The sequence below is a fragment of the Mus pahari genome, chromosome 4 (genome assembly GCF_900095145.1).
Source record: "Mus pahari chromosome 4, PAHARI_EIJ_v1.1, whole genome shotgun sequence".
NCBI classification, from domain to species: domain Eukaryota; kingdom Metazoa; phylum Chordata; class Mammalia; order Rodentia; family Muridae; genus Mus; species Mus pahari.
The window spans coordinates 79,612,311-79,630,276 of NC_034593.1; the positions used below are offsets into that span (position 1 = coordinate 79,612,311).

General features: G+C 51.8%; 3 protein-coding genes across 10 annotated transcripts in view; all 3 read left to right on the forward strand.

The window, feature by feature from the left end:
• The window catches only part of Clk2 (CDC like kinase 2), a 12,003-nt gene extending 6,621 nt beyond the window's left edge, over positions 1-5,382 (forward strand). For all 6 annotated transcript variants that reach the window (XM_021197123.2, XM_021197125.2, XM_021197124.1 and 3 more), the window contains 7 exons: positions 2,057-2,223; positions 2,885-2,979; positions 3,394-3,523; positions 3,608-3,690; positions 3,816-3,895; positions 4,075-4,165; positions 4,850-5,382. In XM_021197123.2, the coding sequence (XP_021052782.1) occupies positions 2,057-2,223; positions 2,885-2,979; positions 3,394-3,523; positions 3,608-3,690; positions 3,816-3,895; positions 4,075-4,165; positions 4,850-5,035 (832 nt within the window). In that variant the 3' untranslated portion in view covers positions 5,036-5,382. The remainder of the gene's footprint in view (positions 1-2,056; positions 2,224-2,884; positions 2,980-3,393; positions 3,524-3,607; positions 3,691-3,815; positions 3,896-4,074; positions 4,166-4,849) is intronic.
• A 475-nt stretch (positions 5,383-5,857) lies between these two features.
• On the forward strand, positions 5,858-11,050 carry Scamp3 (secretory carrier membrane protein 3). Of its 2 annotated transcripts, none has more exons than XM_021197127.1 (9): positions 5,858-6,107; positions 6,432-6,509; positions 7,503-7,631; positions 7,725-7,845; positions 8,659-8,787; positions 9,138-9,297; positions 9,643-9,744; positions 10,205-10,322; positions 10,586-11,050. In XM_021197127.1, the coding sequence occupies exons 1-9, from the start codon at positions 6,042-6,044 to the stop codon at positions 10,730-10,732; spliced, it is 1,050 nt and encodes a 349-aa protein (XP_021052786.1). In that variant the 5' UTR covers positions 5,858-6,041; the 3' UTR covers positions 10,733-11,050. The 2 variants fall into 2 exon arrangements, with proteins under 2 accessions (XP_021052786.1, XP_021052785.1); XM_021197126.1 differs by having other exon boundaries at positions 7,500-7,631; positions 10,586-11,045.
• Positions 11,051-11,434: 384 nt separating this feature from the next.
• Positions 11,435-17,407, forward strand: Fam189b (family with sequence similarity 189 member B). 2 transcript variants are annotated; one of them, XM_021195702.2, is made up of 12 exons: positions 11,435-12,240; positions 12,444-12,500; positions 12,702-12,812; positions 12,917-13,036; positions 13,173-13,280; positions 13,727-13,902; positions 14,260-14,359; positions 14,977-15,046; positions 15,253-15,798; positions 16,196-16,264; positions 16,342-16,595; positions 16,688-17,407. In XM_021195702.2, exons 1-12 carry the CDS (start codon positions 12,016-12,018, stop codon positions 16,859-16,861), a joined length of 2,010 nt encoding a protein of 669 aa, XP_021051361.1. In that variant the 5' UTR covers positions 11,435-12,015; the 3' UTR covers positions 16,862-17,407. The 2 variants fall into 2 exon arrangements, with proteins under 2 accessions (XP_021051361.1, XP_021051362.1); XM_021195703.1 differs by having other exon boundaries at positions 11,449-12,240; positions 13,730-13,902.
• Positions 17,408-17,966: the final 559 nt, after the last annotated feature.

A 17,966-nucleotide genomic window follows, 5' to 3' on the forward strand; every position in this document is an offset into this window, starting at 1 on the left:
AAAAAAAAAAAAAAAAGAAAGAAAAAGTGATAGGATAAGACTTGAGTTCAGTTCCCAGCACCCACACAGAAATTTAAAATTTCTCTATGGGAGGCAGGCACTAGTTGTGCATGCCTTTAATCTCAACACTCAGAGCCATGTGTAGGCAGATCTCTGAGTTCGAGACCAGCCTGGTCTGCAGAGTAAGTTCCAGGACAGCCAGGGCTATGCAGTGAAACCCTATCTCGAAATGAAACAGAATAGTTCTGGGGATCCAGCACCTCTAGCCTCTTCAGAAATCTGCAGTCATGTGCAATAACTAGCTCACATCATTAAAATAAAATGTTTGAAATGAAACATTGGGACTGGTAGTGGAACACTGTCCTGAAATGCACAGGACTTGATTCTAATTGAAGAAGAGTAACAGGCTCTAGAATTATGTTGACTCTGTGGGTGTTCGTACAGTAACAGTTTTGTTCACATGCTGTTCATTGGCTAAAATTAAATAAGATTGTTACAGTTAAGGTTGATTGGTTTATTTGCTTTGAGGCAGTACCTCATTTAGGCCAGGCTAGCTTCTGCTCATTCTTATTGCCAAAGGCAAAGATAACCTTAAACTCTTGATCCTTTTGTCTCTGCCTACCATTATAGAAGTGTACCTAGGGTTTGTTTGTTTTAAAGATTTATTCATTTATTATATGTAAGTACACTGTAGCTGTCTTCAGACACTCCAGAAGAGAAAGTCAAATCTCGTTACAGGTGGTGTTAGGCCACCATGTGATTGCTGGGATTTGAACTCGGAACATTTGGAAGAGCAGTCAGTGCTTTTACCCGCTTAACCATCTCCAGCCCGAAGTGTACCTAGTTTTATGTGGTATCAGGTATTAAACTTCTGTATATGTAGGCAGATACTTTACCAACTGAGCCATATCCCCAGCCCAGATAAGATTTAACATACACTATAAACTTCGCCAACGCAGTGGCTGATACTAAAGTTCAGGGGATGGGGCTGGGATATAGTGGCTCATGAATTTGAGACCAGAATGTGACCAGGACATAGAAAGTTCTAGGTCAGACTGTTTGAGTGAGACCCAGACAACAAAAAGAGGTAGGTGACTTTGGTAACTGAGAACCCATGTTGTTTGGAATTTGGTGCTAATAGCTCTTGAGCAAAGAGTTGTTTTGTTTTGTTTGTTGTTTCGTTTTTCACATTTCTTTATTTGAGACAGGACCATACTACATAACCTAAGTTGGCCTCAAATTCACTGTGATCCCCTGGCTCTGACTCCTGTGGGCTCTACTTGCAGAAGTGCGCCTCCCTACCCTGCTGGACAAATAGATTTTGTTTTCCTTGTTCTGAGGGCTGAGATTTGAACATGGCCTCTTGTATGACAGGAAAATTTATAGTGAATAAATTTTGAACTATTCAGAATAGTACAAAAGCATGTTTGGGAGAATTTGGCAGGTAGTACTTTTTGGTCCTTCCTTTTGGCCATTCTCTAGATGACCTGAATTTTGTTGATGATTTTAATTGTTTTTGTTTGTTTGTTTGTTTGTTTGTTTTTAAGTGACAGGGTATCATGTAGCCCAGGCAAACGTCTTCAAACTTACTATGTACGCCGGGCGGTGGTGGCGCACACCTTTAATCCCAGTACTTGGGAGGCAGAGGCAGGCGGATTTCTGAGTTTGAGGCTAGCCTGGTCTACAAAGTGAGTTCCAGGACAGCCAAAGCACAGAGAAACCCTGTCTCGAAAAACAAAAAACAAAACAAACAAACTTACTATGTAGTCGAGGATAATCTTGAATTTTTGATTCTCCTGCCTCCACCTCCCAAATGCTGAGATTACAGGTTCATGCCATCATAATTGTTATATGGAATGCTGCAGATTGAACTTGGGCCTTCTGCATGCTAAGTAGGCACTCTCCCAACTGAACTATATTCCTAGCCCTTACTAGAGACATTATCTAGCATGTTTTTATACGACTGTGGAATCAACAACTATGCAGTCTTTCCTTTTGGTGGGGTGCCAGGCTTTGGGAACTTATTAGATATCCAACTTCCCCTGTCTCTCTCCAGCCTCTGTGTCCAGATGTTTGACTGGTTTGACTACCATGGCCACATGTGTATCTCCTTTGAGCTTCTGGGCCTTAGCACCTTCGATTTCCTCAAAGACAACAACTACCTGCCCTACCCCATCCACCAAGTGCGCCACATGGCCTTCCAGCTCTGCCAGGCCGTCAAGTGTGAGTGGGGTGGGCTGAGGCGAACTCTGGGGCAGCCCTTTCCTCCATCCGGCCTCTTGTGTATACTTGTGAGCTAGGCGTGCTCCTAAGCAGTCAGCTCACTCTCACACCTGCTACTGTCATGGCAGCTCCTCCTCCGACTTACTGCCTTGACTGACATCTTTATCATTACCAGTTGTTCTTACTGAATACACAGCACTTAGTGTCTTTGCCCCATCTCTTTTTTGGAAAAGTACCGTACAACAAGCACAGAGGTGCTCTTGCTAGAGTCTTAGGTTTGTCTAATGAGGTGCTCTTTACACAGCAGATGCAAGAACCCTGGGTCATTGGGCTGAGGCACCAGCTTCAGAATCTAGAGTAGCTATTTCTCTGTATCAATTGAATTTGCAGAATGTTAGGCGGTCACATAGATCAGTCATACGACCAAAAACCTCCCACTTAGGTACACTGCTGCTTTTCTATCAGATGAACAATATGTGCATTTTATATTACTAAGGGCAGCCCTTAGGCCAGCCATTTTATTTGGTTGGTGTGCAGAAAGTAGCCCCAGTAGAGTCTGGGCCTGCCTCCTCACTAGCTTTGTCTCTAGTACTCAGGGTAAGCTGCTTGCAGTTAGTTCTAGCCACCTGGATCAAGCCTGATCTAGCCTTCTCCCCTGCAGTCCTCCATGAGAACAAGTTGACACATACGGACCTCAAACCTGAAAATATTCTGTTTGTGAATTCAGACTACGAACTCACCTACAACCTAGAGAAGGTAAGATGGACGGGAGCTGCCCTCTGTCCAGAGGGGCAGACCACTGGACCACTTGGCTTTTGAGACTTCCACATTATCCCATATCATTTCTTAGTCTTCTTCCTTTCCTGCTCTTACAGCGCTACTGTGAGAGCTGGGTGTGGTGGCCTATGCCTGTATCCCAGCACGTGGGAGGCTCTGAGGTAGAATTGCTGCAGGTTCAAAGCCTGCCTGGGGTACATAAGGAGAGCCTGTTCTAAACAACAACAAAAAAATACTAGGAGCCTAGTTTTTCTCGGTATCAGGGTACAGGCTACCCTTTCCAGGCTCTGAAGCAGCTGAGTGTCTGAGCCCCAGTGTGATGGAGAGTCACTCCCATCTGTGTATGAGCCCCCCAGTGTCATGGAGAGTCACTCCCATCTGCTTTGCTCCTAGAAGCGAGATGAGCGCAGTGTGAAGAGCACAGCTGTGCGGGTGGTGGACTTCGGCAGTGCCACCTTTGACCATGAACACCATAGCACCATTGTCTCCACTCGCCATTACCGAGCCCCTGAGGTCATCCTGGGTAAGGGAGCTCAGGGCTGCCCAGGGTGTGGGATATCAGGGGAGCATATCCTAGGCATCTTAGTCCTTTTCCTCCTCACTACAGAGTTGGGCTGGTCACAGCCATGCGACGTATGGAGCATAGGCTGCATCATCTTTGAGTACTACGTTGGCTTCACCCTCTTCCAGGTAAATGGTGGGGTAATACCGGGCTGCTGGAGGACAGTCCTGCTCAGTCCTACATATTGTCCATATGGCAACTAGTCCCCAGTGCTGCTTTCTGCATCCTATGCTCTGCTCGCTTTGTTTCCCAGACCCATGACAACAGAGAGCATCTAGCCATGATGGAAAGGATCCTGGGTCCTGTCCCTTCTCGGATGATCAGAAAGACAAGGTGACCCTTGCGCGGGAGGCACTTGAGCTTCTCTCCTCACTGAGTTTGTCTGTTAGGCCTCATTTTCTTGTTTTCATTGATGTCTCCCTAGCCCCCACTTACTTTCAGTTGGGTAAACAAGGGAAAGGATTTTATAGAAGTGGAGCCTTCTGATGCACAAACCTCCCCTTCCCCTCTAGAAAACAGAAATATTTTTATCGGGGTCGCCTGGATTGGGATGAGAACACCTCAGCTGGGCGCTACGTTCGTGAGAACTGCAAACCTCTGCGGGTGAGCCTGGCCAGGGAGGAGTATGGTCCACCATCTAAAGGTTGCTTCTGTCTTAGGGTGGTTGGCCCCTGGAATGCACTTTATAATTGGAGGTTAGGGCAGGAGGGGGAGGAACATTGGAAGAAGACAATTTGGTCAACAGTGGACAGAGAAGAGAGAGGGTTCACAGATAACCTCATCTATAGACAACCAGAGGAAAGCAGTGGCCTGGATTCTTAAGGTCAGACAGAAAAGAATAAACTACCTTTGAAAAGCTTACACTTTACACTTCAGTGTGGAGCTAAGGAAGATTCGTGAGGTTGACAAGTATATATAAGTAAAACTTAGAATATGAAGGATTCATTGTGCTAGTGGGAAGGTAGGTTGAGCTGTAATATCAGAAATATTATGACCACATAATGTTGTGATAAGGTAGCTTTCAATTCCATGCAAACCGAGCTTTGGTTCTTTTTCTAAAGAGCAAAAGTAGGGTTTTAGAGGAAGCAGGGATTCGTAGGTGGCACAGCCTGCAATCCCAGCACTTGAGGGGCTCTTGTGAGGCTGAGGCAGGAGTTCCAAGTCAGCTGCAGTGCATAGCTCCAGCACAGCCTCGACTGCACAGTGAGAGAGACCCTGTCTTGAGAAGGAAAGGAAGAGAATGAAGTTTGTAAGGCATTGCCTTACCTTCTTCCTGCCCTCCACCAGCGGTATCTGACCTCAGAGGCAGAGGACCACCACCAGCTCTTCGATCTGATTGAAAATATGCTAGAGTATGAGCCTGCTAAGCGGCTGACCTTAGGTGAAGCCCTTCAGCATCCTTTCTTCGCCTGCCTTCGGACTGAGCCACCCAACACCAAGTTGTGGGACTCCAGTCGGGATATCAGTCGGTGACAATCAGGCTTTGGGCCCCCTGCTCATTGTCTAGCAGTGGGCGTCCAATCCAGGACACTGGTGCTTTTTTATACAAAAGAACAGAGCCAGAACTCGCCCTCTCTCCAGCCCCTGGCTCCTTTGTACCTGTGAATATGTGGAATAGTGTAAATATGACAGAACTTGTACCTATCGATTCAACCCCTGACATGTATATACTACTATTTACACTCTCCCAACCTCATCTGCCCCTCATGTGGAGGCAGATGGGGGGCAGAATGACGTAACCAGGTGGTGTCTACCCCATGTTTTATAAGGGATTTTGTACAGTCTTTGTGAAATAAAATGACATGCTTCATCTGACCCCCCAATCCCTGGAATTTGAGGTTCGAGGGTACTGGGGTGAAGGGTGAAATGATTGGTAGCCATCTGAATTTGGGTATAAAGGCCTCTTTGTCCTGCCGACTTAGAGCCACTTATATGCACTTTGTACTCAGAAGTAGTAAAAATTAAAATAGATGCAATCAGGTAGAACTTGTGTGATCTAGAGTAGTGAATGTCAGGAAATAGCTTTGGCCCTGTAAATAAATGGATAGTGACAGTAGCCTTGAGGTTATGCCCTTCAATTGATCCAGAAACCCATGAAGACAACTGAGCCTCCCGCCACTGGCCAGTGCACAAATATCCCTTCTGTGCTGCTTACGTGAGGCTACTTGGGATATGTAGTTCCTGCCTGCTAGGAAATCACGTGGAGGAAGTGTGACTCTAGGCTGCGGAGACTGGCTTAGGGATATCACGTGCTGTACTTCCCGCTTTGGGTTTTTTTTTTTTTTTTCTCCTCCAACTGAGGCGCAGGCGTAGTCCACTGCTGCTGCGGGAATCTTCGCGACTCTTCCGGTTGCTTCAACCAATTGGAGCACAGGGAAGCGAGTGGACCAAGCACACCGAGGGAGTTCTTTGGTCCGCCACCGCCGTACTGCCGCGGCAGGGGCGTGGAGGGCAGGGGCGGCCGGGTTCACTTGCAAACATGGCTCAGAGCAGAGACACCGGGAATCCATTCCCCGACTCCGGCGAGCTTGACAATCCCTTTCAGGTGATTTGCACCGGCCTTTGGCCAGTCTGCTATTTCAGTGGGGTCGGAATGCTATTCCCATTTGTGACTTGACCCGGGGTAGAAGTGTCGCTACGTGAAGGTGGCGGTAGCTCGAGACCAGTGAACATGGGGAGCTAAAGGGTTGCGGGCTCTGCCCCTTCAATGAGCGGGTTCTAGCTATGTAGAGTGATAGACTTGAAGGCAAATGTTGGGGACAACTGCGTGGCACCAAAGGCTCAGTATTGGGAACCACGAGCAGTTTCGGGAAGTTCCTAGGAATTCCTTTGACACCGACTGCCCGCTGAGCCCAGTCTCTGCTCTCAGGACCCAGCCGTGATCCAGCACCGACCCAGCCAGCAGTATGCCACGCTGGACGTCTACAACCCCTTTGAGAACCGAGAGGTGAGCAATTAGAGGGAGCACAGTAGAGCAGGGAGAGCCGAGTGTTCCATGAGCGCGGTCTGAGCATACTGGGGACTTTGTTAATGCAACCAAATGATGAAGTGCTGTGCTTTTAGCTTCCCGAGAGACATTAGCCAGGCCAAACCTAATCTCGGGCAAAAGAGCCTTCTAGTTTTGAGTTCTAGAAGTCAGTCCAGGGAAGACTTGTTTGAAGAGAATCGAGGTTGGGGCTAGTCATAGTTGAGAAACCTGTGCCATCAGAGGGCAAATGGGGGGGGGGGGCAGTAAAAGAAAGTAAAGCTAGGGGGGAGCTGTGGGGATGTAGCTCAGTTGAGTGCTTGCCTACCAAGTGTTCTACCCTGGACCTCAGCACTACAAGAACCCAGTATGGTGGCCCTGGTATATAATCCTAGCATTTGAGAGGTAGAGGCAGGTGTATAAGAAGTCACCCTTAGCTAGTAGCAAATTGAAGACCAGGATGGCATGTGAGACCCTGTCTCAAAAAACAGTCAGATGGATTAATGGGTAAAGGCTCAGTTTGCAGCCTAGACTAAAACCTGACTTCAGCCAGTCCCCCAAGAAGGTGATGAAGTTGAGAACAAACTCATTGTGACCTCCATGCGCATACCATGAGAGAGTGTACACACACACACACACACACACACGAACTTTCACACACAATAGGTAAATGAAATTTTAAAAAATTAGAAAAGCTAGATGTGGATAATTGCTGATGGCATTGGATGTAAGAGGCTGAGCAGGACTGCTGCGGCTCTGATGGAGTTGCCCAACTTACATTCACACAAGTAGCTTAGGAACGTGGCACAGAGCTGTCAATCCCAGTGCTTAGCCTGAGGAAGGAGGATTGTAAGGTCGAGACCAACCCACGTACCTGTCTTCTCAAAACCAAAATACCCAGTGAGGTTGCTAACCTCTAGGGATATGCTGCTGAGTTACAGGAACTAGATGATGTCTAAGGCTTGTCTCCAGCAGCCCCCACCAGCCTATGAGCCTCCTACCCCGGCCCCAGCACCTCTGCCGCCACCCTCCGCTCCCTCTGTACAGTCCTCAAGAAAGCTCAGCCCCACAGAGCCCAAGAACTACGGCTCCTACAGCACCCAGGTAAACAGTGTGTGTGTGTGGGTGGGTGGGGGCCAGGACTGGACCTCAAGTTCACACCTGCCTCTCTTGTGCTGCCTCTCTCATGCCGGGTAGGCCTCGGCTGCAGCGGCCACTGCTGAGCTGCTGAAGAAGCAGGAGGAACTCAACCGGAAGGCAGAGGAGTTGGACCGCCGGGAGCGAGAACTGCAGCATGTCGCCCTGGGTGGTGCAGGCAGTAAGTGGAGCCTGGTTAGGGTGACAGATTAGAAGGAGCATGGGGTCATCAGTCGCATTGTTAAATTTACATTTAATTATAGTTGACACTGTTTCATAGCCATGGGCTCATAGCAGAATGGGTAGTTTTTAAAAGATTTCTTTCTAATATTTTTCTTTTATGTGTATGAGTGTTTTGCCTGCACGTATATCAGCACACCATATGTATGCTGTGTCCATGGAGACCAGAAGAGGGCCACAGATGCCCTGGTGCTGCAGTTACAGGCTGTTGTAAGCCCACATGTGGGTCCTGGGAACCAACTCTGGGCCTCTGCAAGAGCAACAAGTGTTTCTGATCACTGAGCCTTCTCTGTAGCCCTTTGGGCGGTATACACCCTTGGGGTGTCTCAGCCTCAACCCAACGATACACACCCCAACCTTTGGTACTTTAGATTGAACACTTCAGCTTCCTATTTTCTAGAATGTTCTTCTCAATTTACAGAGTGAGGAATTGTGAGGGCTGAATAAAATCAACCTGGGCAAGGCTCTTTGGAGCCTCAGATGTTTCAAGTAATAACTATTTGCTTACTGTTACTTCTTTGTTCTTTGTTTTGTCTTCGAAGAGTCTCCTGTAGACCAGGCTGGGCTGGGCCTCTCTGTCCTCCTGACTCAGCCTCCACAGTGTGGGGCTGCAGGCATGCATCCCATGCCTGCCGATGTCCACTGTTTGCCTCTTTTTACCCTCGATTGAGAAGACAGGAATGGAGGGCGAGGTGAGTGTGGCTCTGATTGACTTGCACTGATATTTGATGTCTTCCTGGTTTTGTGCTTACAGCTCGGCAGAACAACTGGCCTCCCCTACCGTCTTTTTGCCCTGTGAAGCCTTGCTTTTTCCAAGATATCTCTATGGAGATCCCCCAAGAATTTCAGAAGACAGTGTCCACCATGTACTACCTCTGGATGTGTAAGTGTAGGAAGACTTTTTGGGAGACAGACATTACAGGTTAATCTATTAAATGCCCCCAGAACACAACTCTGAGAGCAAGACACTTATGAGCATCTATTCAAGAATCTTTAGGCTTATTCTTTTTTATTGTATGTATGTTCTTAGCCTGCCCCTTCCCTCTGTCACCATGCATAAATGTATTCGGAATTCTTTCAAAGTTTTTGCAAGGAGCTCATGCCTCATCTGTGGGGTTGATCCTCTCCCTCTGCTGCAACATTTGATGAGGGCCATTAGGCAGGTATATGTGACAGGCCTCGCTGCAGTCCAGAGGGTCCCTTCACCCTGCCTTGTTCCTCTCTGCCCCTCAGGCAGCACTCTGGCTCTTCTCCTGAACTTCTTCGCCTGCCTGGCCAGGTTCTGTGTCGACACCGGCAGTGGCTCAGGCTTTGGGCTGTCTATGCTCTGGCTGCTCCTTTTCACTCCCTGCTCCTTTGTCTGCTGGTACCGCCCGATGTATAAGGCTTTCCGGTAAGTGAGAGAGGTCATGGAAGGGTTGCAGTGAGAGGTGATGGGAGGAAGGGCTACAGTGAGATGCAGTGAGAGGCAATGGGAGGAAGAGATGCAGTGAGGTGATGGGAGGAAGGACTGCAGTGAGAGGAGATGGGAGGAAGGGCTGCAGTGAGATGCAGTGAGAGGAGATGGGAGGAAGAGATGCAACAAAGATGCAGTGAGGTGATGGGAGGAAGGGTTGCAGTGAGAGGCGATGGGAAGGGCTGCAGTGAGATGCAGTGAGAGGAGATGGGAGGAAGGGATGCAGGCCCCACAGCTGCTCTGAACCTCATTTTCCCACACTTGCTTTTTTTCTCTTTGCAGGAGTGATAGTTCATTCAATTTCTTCGTTTTTTTCTTCATTTTCTTCGTCCAGGATGTGTTCTTTGTCCTCCAGGCCATTGGCATCCCAGGGTGGGGCTTCAGGTGTGTGAGCTGCCATCCATCCTCAGCGCTTCCTACCATACTGGGCAACTCAGTTAATGGGGTTGTCCAACAAAGGGTCATGTGGGCCTTTTCCTCGGGAGAGGCTAATGTAACTGAAGTCAGGGCACTCTATGGCTAGAGCCAAGACAGCAGTAGAAGGCAAGCAGAGGCTGAAAATTAATTTTTCTGGTGAGGCCATGTCACAATGGACGAAAGATCAAGGGGGCACCCTGAAGTGAGAAGGACCTGTCTTTCATGAGGATGCCATGAGAGCTAGGAGCCGATGCTTCAGAAATGACTTGAAAGTGTGAAGAGAATAGATGTAGTGGGACTGGTTCATGGGATGCCGCCATATTGGCCGAGGCCTGACTACCGATGGGCTTGGAGTATGTTCTAGGGAATGCTGGGAGAGCAGAGCCCCGTTGGAGTGGTCTGTCCTCACCCACGCATCTTCCCACAGCGGCTGGGTGACTGCTCTCGTGGTGGTGGGATCCAAACCTGCCGTGGCGGTGCTCATGCTGCTGGTCGCCCTGCTCTTCACAGGCATCGCTGTGCTGGGAATCGTGATGCTGAAGCGGGTGAGGGCTGGGCGGGAGACGGTGGGGCTGGGGAGTGAGATCATTGGGTCCCTAGGGGCTGCTGAGTGGAACATTAAGGAACCGGGGCAGGGCGGGTGGGTTATCAACTAATGGACTTTCTTGGGTGGGTGAGTTTGTGTGTTTGGAGGGAGTGCCAATGCAGAGGGAAAGGTAAAACGCAGCAGGAGACTGGTGAGTGGTGCTGTCCTCCTGGGATGGGGTATGAGGGGCCTGCCTCGCTTATAATCTCTCCCATCTTGCAGATCCACTCCCTGTACCGCCAAACGGGTGCCAGCTTTCAGAAGGCCCAACAAGAATTTGCTGCTGGTGTCTTCTCCAACCCTGCGGTTCGAACGGCTGCTGCCAATGCAGCTGCAGGGGCTGCTGAAAATGCCTTCAGGGCCCCTTGACCCCTGCTGCACCCGCCCACTGGCCTGCCACCTGTGGGAACCAAGATAGCCCCTATCCCTGAAGTCCCTGGGATTCAGGGAGCCATCACCACTTGGCGACTTCTATAGGGCTCTTAATTCCACAGCCATGACTTTAAACCTTGACTTGAGGTGTGGAGAGCCCGCTGTGACTCAGTTATTATTTGCCTTTATCTCCCATCTGGCCACACTGCTGCCGCCACCTCTCACACAACCCCAACCCCAGTTTCCTTCTGCTGTGCCAAGGATGTCTTCTTCCGTTATTTAAATTAAAGAAAAAACAGTATAACTGGAACTCACCCATCATTTCCTGTATCTTTACTGGAGATTGGGCCATTGTATGGAGTGGGGACTGGGGTGGAAACACTCTGCAAGGAGAGGATTGCAGTGGGCAAAGTGGGCAGGCCGATTGGCCGGAGACATGGGGAGCCCCAGTTCGGTTTGCCACACCTCTGTTAATGATGAATGAGCAGTCAGTACCCTTTGGTGTGCACACCTCATCCCGGGAACCTGAGGCGTTGATAGGGCAGAAAATGGACCCAGAAATGATCCTTAACGGCTCAGGCTTCAGGGCGAGGCTAGGGATGGAGGAGGGCCTCTCCCTATCGCCTCCCTTCCCCAGGGTTGCTTTCAGACTACAGCTCCCGGGATGCATTGCACCACCCACCACACCCCTCCTCCGCACCACGCACCATCCACCATCCCCCCACCTCCACAGGCTGACCTGCTGCAGCTGGAGGAGCTAAGGAAGCCAAGCATGGTGGGGAGGGGAGCGGTCCGCGACTCTGGAGACAGTTTCCGCGGCCTCTCCCCACCAGGCGGCCCTGAATCGCCAAACGCACCTCTAGTCCCTGCATGCAGACCTCTCCCCTCTCTGTAGACTTGTTTGCATCCCTCTCGCTTTTGCCCTCCCCACCCTTCCCTGGGCTCCGGAACGCTACTCTTCAGTCTGGGAGCAGCCCTTCTCGGCACCCCTCTTCATTAAGGAAATGCAATGAACCGGTGCCCTCGCGTCCTCATCGCCTCCCCGGGCACGGTACCCGTTTGGTGGTGGGGAGGGAACCCCTCACTGTCCCTTCGTGACGCCCCTCCTTTGGGCCTCCTTCCAGCTGGCGTCCCTGGGCGATGCCCCAGAGGACCTAGCCAGGAGGTGGGCTTTACAGCGAGGGCTGTGGAAAGGATAAAGAACCAGGGCTTGGGTGCTTCTGAGATGCTCACAAGTATCAAGGGGGACCTAGCGTGGTGCGAGCAACTGGGCGGCAGGCATGATGCCCTCGCCCAGTGACTCCAGTCGCTCGCTGACCAGCCGGCCCAGTACCCGGGGCCTTACCCACCTCCGCCTCCACCGACCCTGGCTCCAGGCCCTGCTCACGTTGGGGCTAGCCCAGGTGCTCTTGGGCATCCTGGTGATAACCTTCAGCATGGTGGCCTCCTCTGTCACCACCACCGAGAGCATCAAGAGGTCCTGCCCTTCTTGGGCTGGGTTCTCGGTGAGTCGGGTCCAAAGAGTACATAGTACTGGGGTGGGGGAAGCGTCTTAGGCCCCACCCCTCCTCACCTGCAAGCCCACATAGTTGTCTTTCCTTCCTCTCCCGGTCCTCTCCCTCCTTGCAGAGCTGGGTGCATCCTGTGGCAAGGGGCTCACTTAGGTGCTTCCCCTGCCAGGCTGAGCCTGTGCCCACTCTGTCCCTAGCTGGCGTTCTCCGGGTTGGTTGGCATTGTGTCCTGGAAGCGGCCATTCACTCTAGTGGTAGGTGCCAAGGTCCGATGCCCACTGGGAAGCAGGTGCCTAACACCGGAGGGGATACTCCCCTTATGCCCCCCCCCAGGAGCTTTCCAGTTGGTCCACGGCTGGCAGAAGCTGTCTAATAGGAGAAGAGGGTGGCTCATTCTGTGGAAGAGGGATACTGCTGAAGTTCCGAGCCCTGAGATGCCCCCCTCTTTCCCTCAGATCTCTTTCTTCTCCTTGCTTTCGGTGCTCTGTGTCATGCTTAGCATGGCTGGCTCTGTTCTCTCCTGTAAGAACGCTCAGCTGGCTCGGGACTTCCGAGAGTGCTCCATGGTGAGATTTCAGGGAGACCTGGGAAGAAGGGGTTAGGAGAGATGGGAGGAAGCCCTGAGTTTGCTCTGACCCCGGGCTGCCTTGCCCTTTCCACTCCCACACAGGAAGGGAAGGTCTGCATATGCTGCCCCCCTATCCCCCTACACAGACCTTGCCCAGAGTGGGGCCAGGAGCTGAAAGTCGCCCTGAACTCCACCTGTGATGAAGCCAGAGGGGCCCTCAAGGTGAAGAAACCCTCCCAGCCCTTCCTCTTACACTCTTATTCTGGGCCTCCTCCTCTGCTCCCCTCCTGGAGTTCTCAGAGGCTCAAGTGTGTAAGGTTTGCCTGTCCTGGGCCCCTTACTCCTTTTTCTTCCCCAGAACCTTCTGTTCAGCGTCTGTGGCCTTACCATTTGTGCTGCAATAATCTGTACCCTCTCTGCTATTGTCTGCTGTGTCCAGATCTTCTCCCTGGATCTGGTGCATATGGTAAGAAGAGAGCCAAGGCCCAAGCAGACAGGTGTGGTGGGAGCTGGGGGTGGCTGTGCTGGGACTGGGCCTGCCAGGCATAGCTACAGGTCTGGATTTTGAGCATGGGCGCTAGGTCACCTGAGGATAGTTACTGTGGGGATGTTGAGTGCGGAAGGGAGAGTGAGGAAGACTGGATGGGGTGGAATCGGGAAGGCCCTAGAAAGAGGAGGGTTTAAAGGATGGGTGGTCATATGGTGACAGGGAACAGGTGACAATTATGGATAGATGTGAAACGAAAAAGGAGAGATATATGGGTGGACAAGGCCAGAGCTGGAGGTACAGCATGAGGCAAGATGAAGAAGCCGGGTGTGGCTGAGGAAAGTTGGAACTGGATCTTCTTGGTGGAAGTAGGGCCATAAAAATAGCAGAAAGGAAAGAAATTTGAAACCAAGCTTGCTCTCTAGCAGCTTGCCCCTGAACGATCAGTCTCAGGCCCCCTAGGGCCCCTGGCTTGCACATCCTCGCCTCCAGCTCCTCTCCTACACACCATGCTGGACTTGGAGGAATTTGTCCCGCCTGTGCCCCCACCACCCTACTACCCTCCAGAGTACACCTGCAGTTCAGAGACCGATGCACAAAGGTAAGGCTGGGGGTGGGGGGGGCGCTGGATTGCTGGGAGGCATAGCTGTGGAGGGGGGGGCGCTGGATTGCTGGGAGGCATAGCTGTGGAGGGGGGGCGCTGGATTGCTGGGAGGCATAGCTGTGGGGGGGCGCTGGATTGCTGGGAGGCATAGCTNTGGAGGGGGGGCGCTGGATTGCTGGGAGGCATAGCTGTGGAGGGGGGGCGCTGGATTGCTGGGAGGCATAGCTGTGGGGGGGGCGCTGGATTGCTGGGAGGCATAGCTGTGGAGTAGAAGAGGGGCAGGCATTGCTGGGAGGCATAGCTGTGGAGTAGGAGTCATTTTCCAGACCCTGATCCTCTCCCTCATCCTGCCAGCATCACGTATAATGGCTCCATGGATAGCCCAGTGCCCTTGTATCCTACTGATTGTCCCCCTTCTTACGAGGCCGTCATGGGATTGCGAAGAGACAGCCAGGTGAGGAAAGGGCTTGGTGTGGCTGGGAGCAGTGTGTGGAGCCCAGCCGACTGCGTGCAAGGATCCCAGCCGCTCTCGTGGTCTCTCTTAGCTAGCACACTCCGCTAGCATCTTTGATCTGCCCTAGAGCTGCTGAGGTGGGTGGGAGATGAACTAGTATTTCTCTTTTAAAGATGTGTAGCTGGGCATGATGGTTCACTCCTGTAATCCCAGCCCTGGAGAGGCAGAAGCAGCAAGCGCCACAAGATCATGGGTAACCTGGTCTGCATAGAGCGTTCTAGGCCAACCAGGGCTTCAGGGACCTTCTCAAAAAAAATAAATAAATAAAAAATAAAGATATGGAAATTGATGCCCCCTTAAGTGACTTACACAAAGCCAGCTGTAGTGGCATCTGCCTATAATCCCAGCACTTGGGGAGTGGAGGCAGCAAAGTTAGGAGTTGAAAGGCTAGCCTAAGTTACACAGTAAACCCCGTCTTCAAAAATCAAACAAAAAGCAAACAAAAAGCAGCTAACTCAGACAGAGTGACAATCTCTGGTCGCCATAGTTTTTGCCAGAGCATGGGAGTGGCCAGGCCAGTGTGACAGGCTGGACTTTTGATCCTGTGTCTTCTGCAGGCCACTCTGTTTGATCCTCAGCTTCACGATAGTTCCTGTGTCTGTGAGCGGGTGGCCTCCATTGTGGACGGTGAGCAGAATGGGACAGAGTGGACAGGGGCAGGGTGGGGCCGGAAGGAAGGGAAGCAGGGCCAAGTTCAGCTGAAGGTTTGGAGTAAAGAAGCTACTTTAGAACCCTGGGCCTATCTGTCTCCTTGAGGATAAAAGCTGGAGTCAGAATGGGCAAGAGCAGCTGCCCTGATGAAATCCCACCTCGCCCTCCCTTGCCACCCACAGTGTCCATGGACAGTGGGTCCCTGGTGTTGTCAGCCATTGGTGACCTCCCTGGGGGCTCTAGCCCATCAGAAGATTCATGCCTGCTGGAACTCCAGGGCTCTGTGCGATCCGTCGACTATGTGCTCTTCCGCTCCATCCAGCGCAGCCGCGCAGGCTACTGCCTCAGCCTGGACTGCGGCCTCCGGGGTCCCTTTGAAGACAGTCCCTTGCCAAGGCGACCCCCACGGGCCGCCCGCTCTTATTCCTGCTCAGCTCCTGAAGCCCCACCTCCACTGGGTGCCCCCACAGCTGCTCGCAGTTGCCATCGGTTAGAGGGCTGGCCGCCCTGGGTGGGACCATGCTTCCCCGAGCTGAGGCGGCGGGTCCCCCGAGGAGGCAGCCGCCCAGCTGCACCCCCTCCTGCCCGAGCACCAGCTCGTCGATTCAGTGATAGCTCAGGTTCCCTCACCCCACCCGGACACCGGCCTCCTCACCGGACACCCCCACCACCACTGCTGCTGCCAAGGTCTCACAGCGACCCTGGCATTACCACCTCCAGCGACATCGGTGAGCCTAGTTTGGGGAAGGATAATCCACTAGGACTGGGTCCTTGTGAGATTCCTAAGGGAGGAGGTGAAGTTACTCCCGCAGTGTCCTTCCTGAGTGCTCACCTCCCAGGGACAGAGGTGGGAGGACTTGATTTTGAAACCATTTCCACAGCCTAAGCCTGGGCTACATAACCACTCCTTTATAGCAACAGATCAACCAGAAGTCTGAGTTGCTAAGAGATAAGCGAAATCGTTCACAGCCACACAGGAAGTGCCCGAACTCCCATGACAGCACTGGAGAGCCCATCTTCCTACATTATAGCATTTAGCTGTAGGCAGAGGTGATCGCTCCTTGAATGCAGATGGAGAGGTGTGTTCATCTAGCAATCTCACACTGTCCTTGTTTCGCTCCCCAGCTGACTTCAGGGACCTTTATACCAAAGTGCTTGAGGAAGAAGCTGCCTCTATCTCGTCTGCAGACACAGGTCAGGCCTGCGGGTAGGCAGCGGAGGGTGAGGGGGCACTGGGTAGCCCACACACATTTCTTGCTCTTTCTCTGCAGGGCTCTGCTCCGAAGCCTGCCTTTTCCGTCTAGCCCGCTGTCCTTCTCCCAAGTTGCTACGTGCTCACTCAGCCGAGAAACGCCGTCCAGTGCCCACCTTCCAGAAGGTTCCCCTGCCTTCAGGTCCTACACCTGCCCACTCTCTAGGGGACCTGAAAGGAAGCTGGCCAGTCCGGGGCCTGGTCACCCGGTTCCTCCAGCTATCTAGGAAGTCCCCAGACCCTACAGGAACTGGAGCCCATGGATATAAGCAAGTAAGCATTAGGGGAACCAGGAACATCCTTAGAAAAGCCTGGCGGTTTAGGTTGGCCCATACCGACGACGGCCTCTCTCTGTCCTCTTCCAGGTGCGCAGGAGCCCATGGGGTCGACCAGGTCGAGAGAGCCTCCACCTTCGCAGCTGTGGTGATTTGAGCTCTGGCTCCTCCCTGAGGCGACTCTTGTCTGCCCGCAGGCTGGAGCATGGCATCCGCCCACACAGCCTCAGCCTCAGTGGAGGCAGCCGGGAGACTGGGCTCTGATTTGGGCGCGTTACATTGAACAGATGAGAGCGGTGCTGGAGCCCTAAGTGTCCGCTGGTTAGGACCAGCAGCCTTCAGCAGCCCTGTGCACCACTGGCTGGCTCAGAAAGAAATCCGCTCTATACTCACCCAAGGTGTTCCTTTCCTGCCTTCAAGGGCTCATGTTGCTTGCCCCTGCCTCGCTGAAGGACAGAGCTTCTGTCCTGTGCTGCATGGGTATGGGAGGAAATGCCCCCTGCTTACAGCATTGGCAGAGGAAAAGTAGTAACCCCCCCCCCCCGCATGAGAGCGCCCCTTTCTGATATTCCAGGGCACTGTATGGGGCAAAAGCCTGAGTGTTTAAGAACACAGCGATTTGTGCCTTGCCAAGTGGTGGTAGGGCGGGCAAAAAGAGACATGAATCTAGGTGGCTTTTCAGCTTTGCCACCTCTAGCTGCATGACCTCAGGCAAGTTATTTAACCTTAATTGCCTGACCTGTAAAACATTGTGAACATGAATGTTTGTAACACTGAGTAAGCCTTCAATAAATTTCCATTTCTCCCTTCTCTCTTGGAGTGTTCTGTTATTGTTAAAGTAGTGTTGGGGGTTTATTAAAGATGTTTGAAACAGGCTGGAGAGATGGCTCAGTGGGTAAGAGCACTGACTGCTCTTCCAGAGGTCCTGAGTTTAAATCCCAGCAACCACATGGTGGCTCACAACCATCTGTAATGGGATCTGATGCCCTCTTCTGGGGCGTCTGAACAGAGCAACAGTATACTTACATATATATACTTTGATTTGTCTTCTCCTCCTCCCTACCTTGTCCTCCTCCTTGTTTTGTTTTGTTTTGTTTTCCTCCCTGAGGCAGGTTTTCTCTACAGAGCCCTGGATGTCTTGGAACTCACTCTGTAGACCAGGCTATCCTAGAACTCACAAGAGATCTGCCTGCCTCTGCCTCCCAAGTGGCCTCCCAAGTGCTGGGATTAAAGGCCTATGCCATCACTGCCTGTTTTTTAAAGAAACTATGTTTGGGGGTGTTTTTTGGAGAAGTATGTGTGTGTGTGTGTGTGTGTGTGTGTGTGTGTGTGTGTGTGTGTGTGTGAGAGAGAGAGAGAGAGAGAGAGA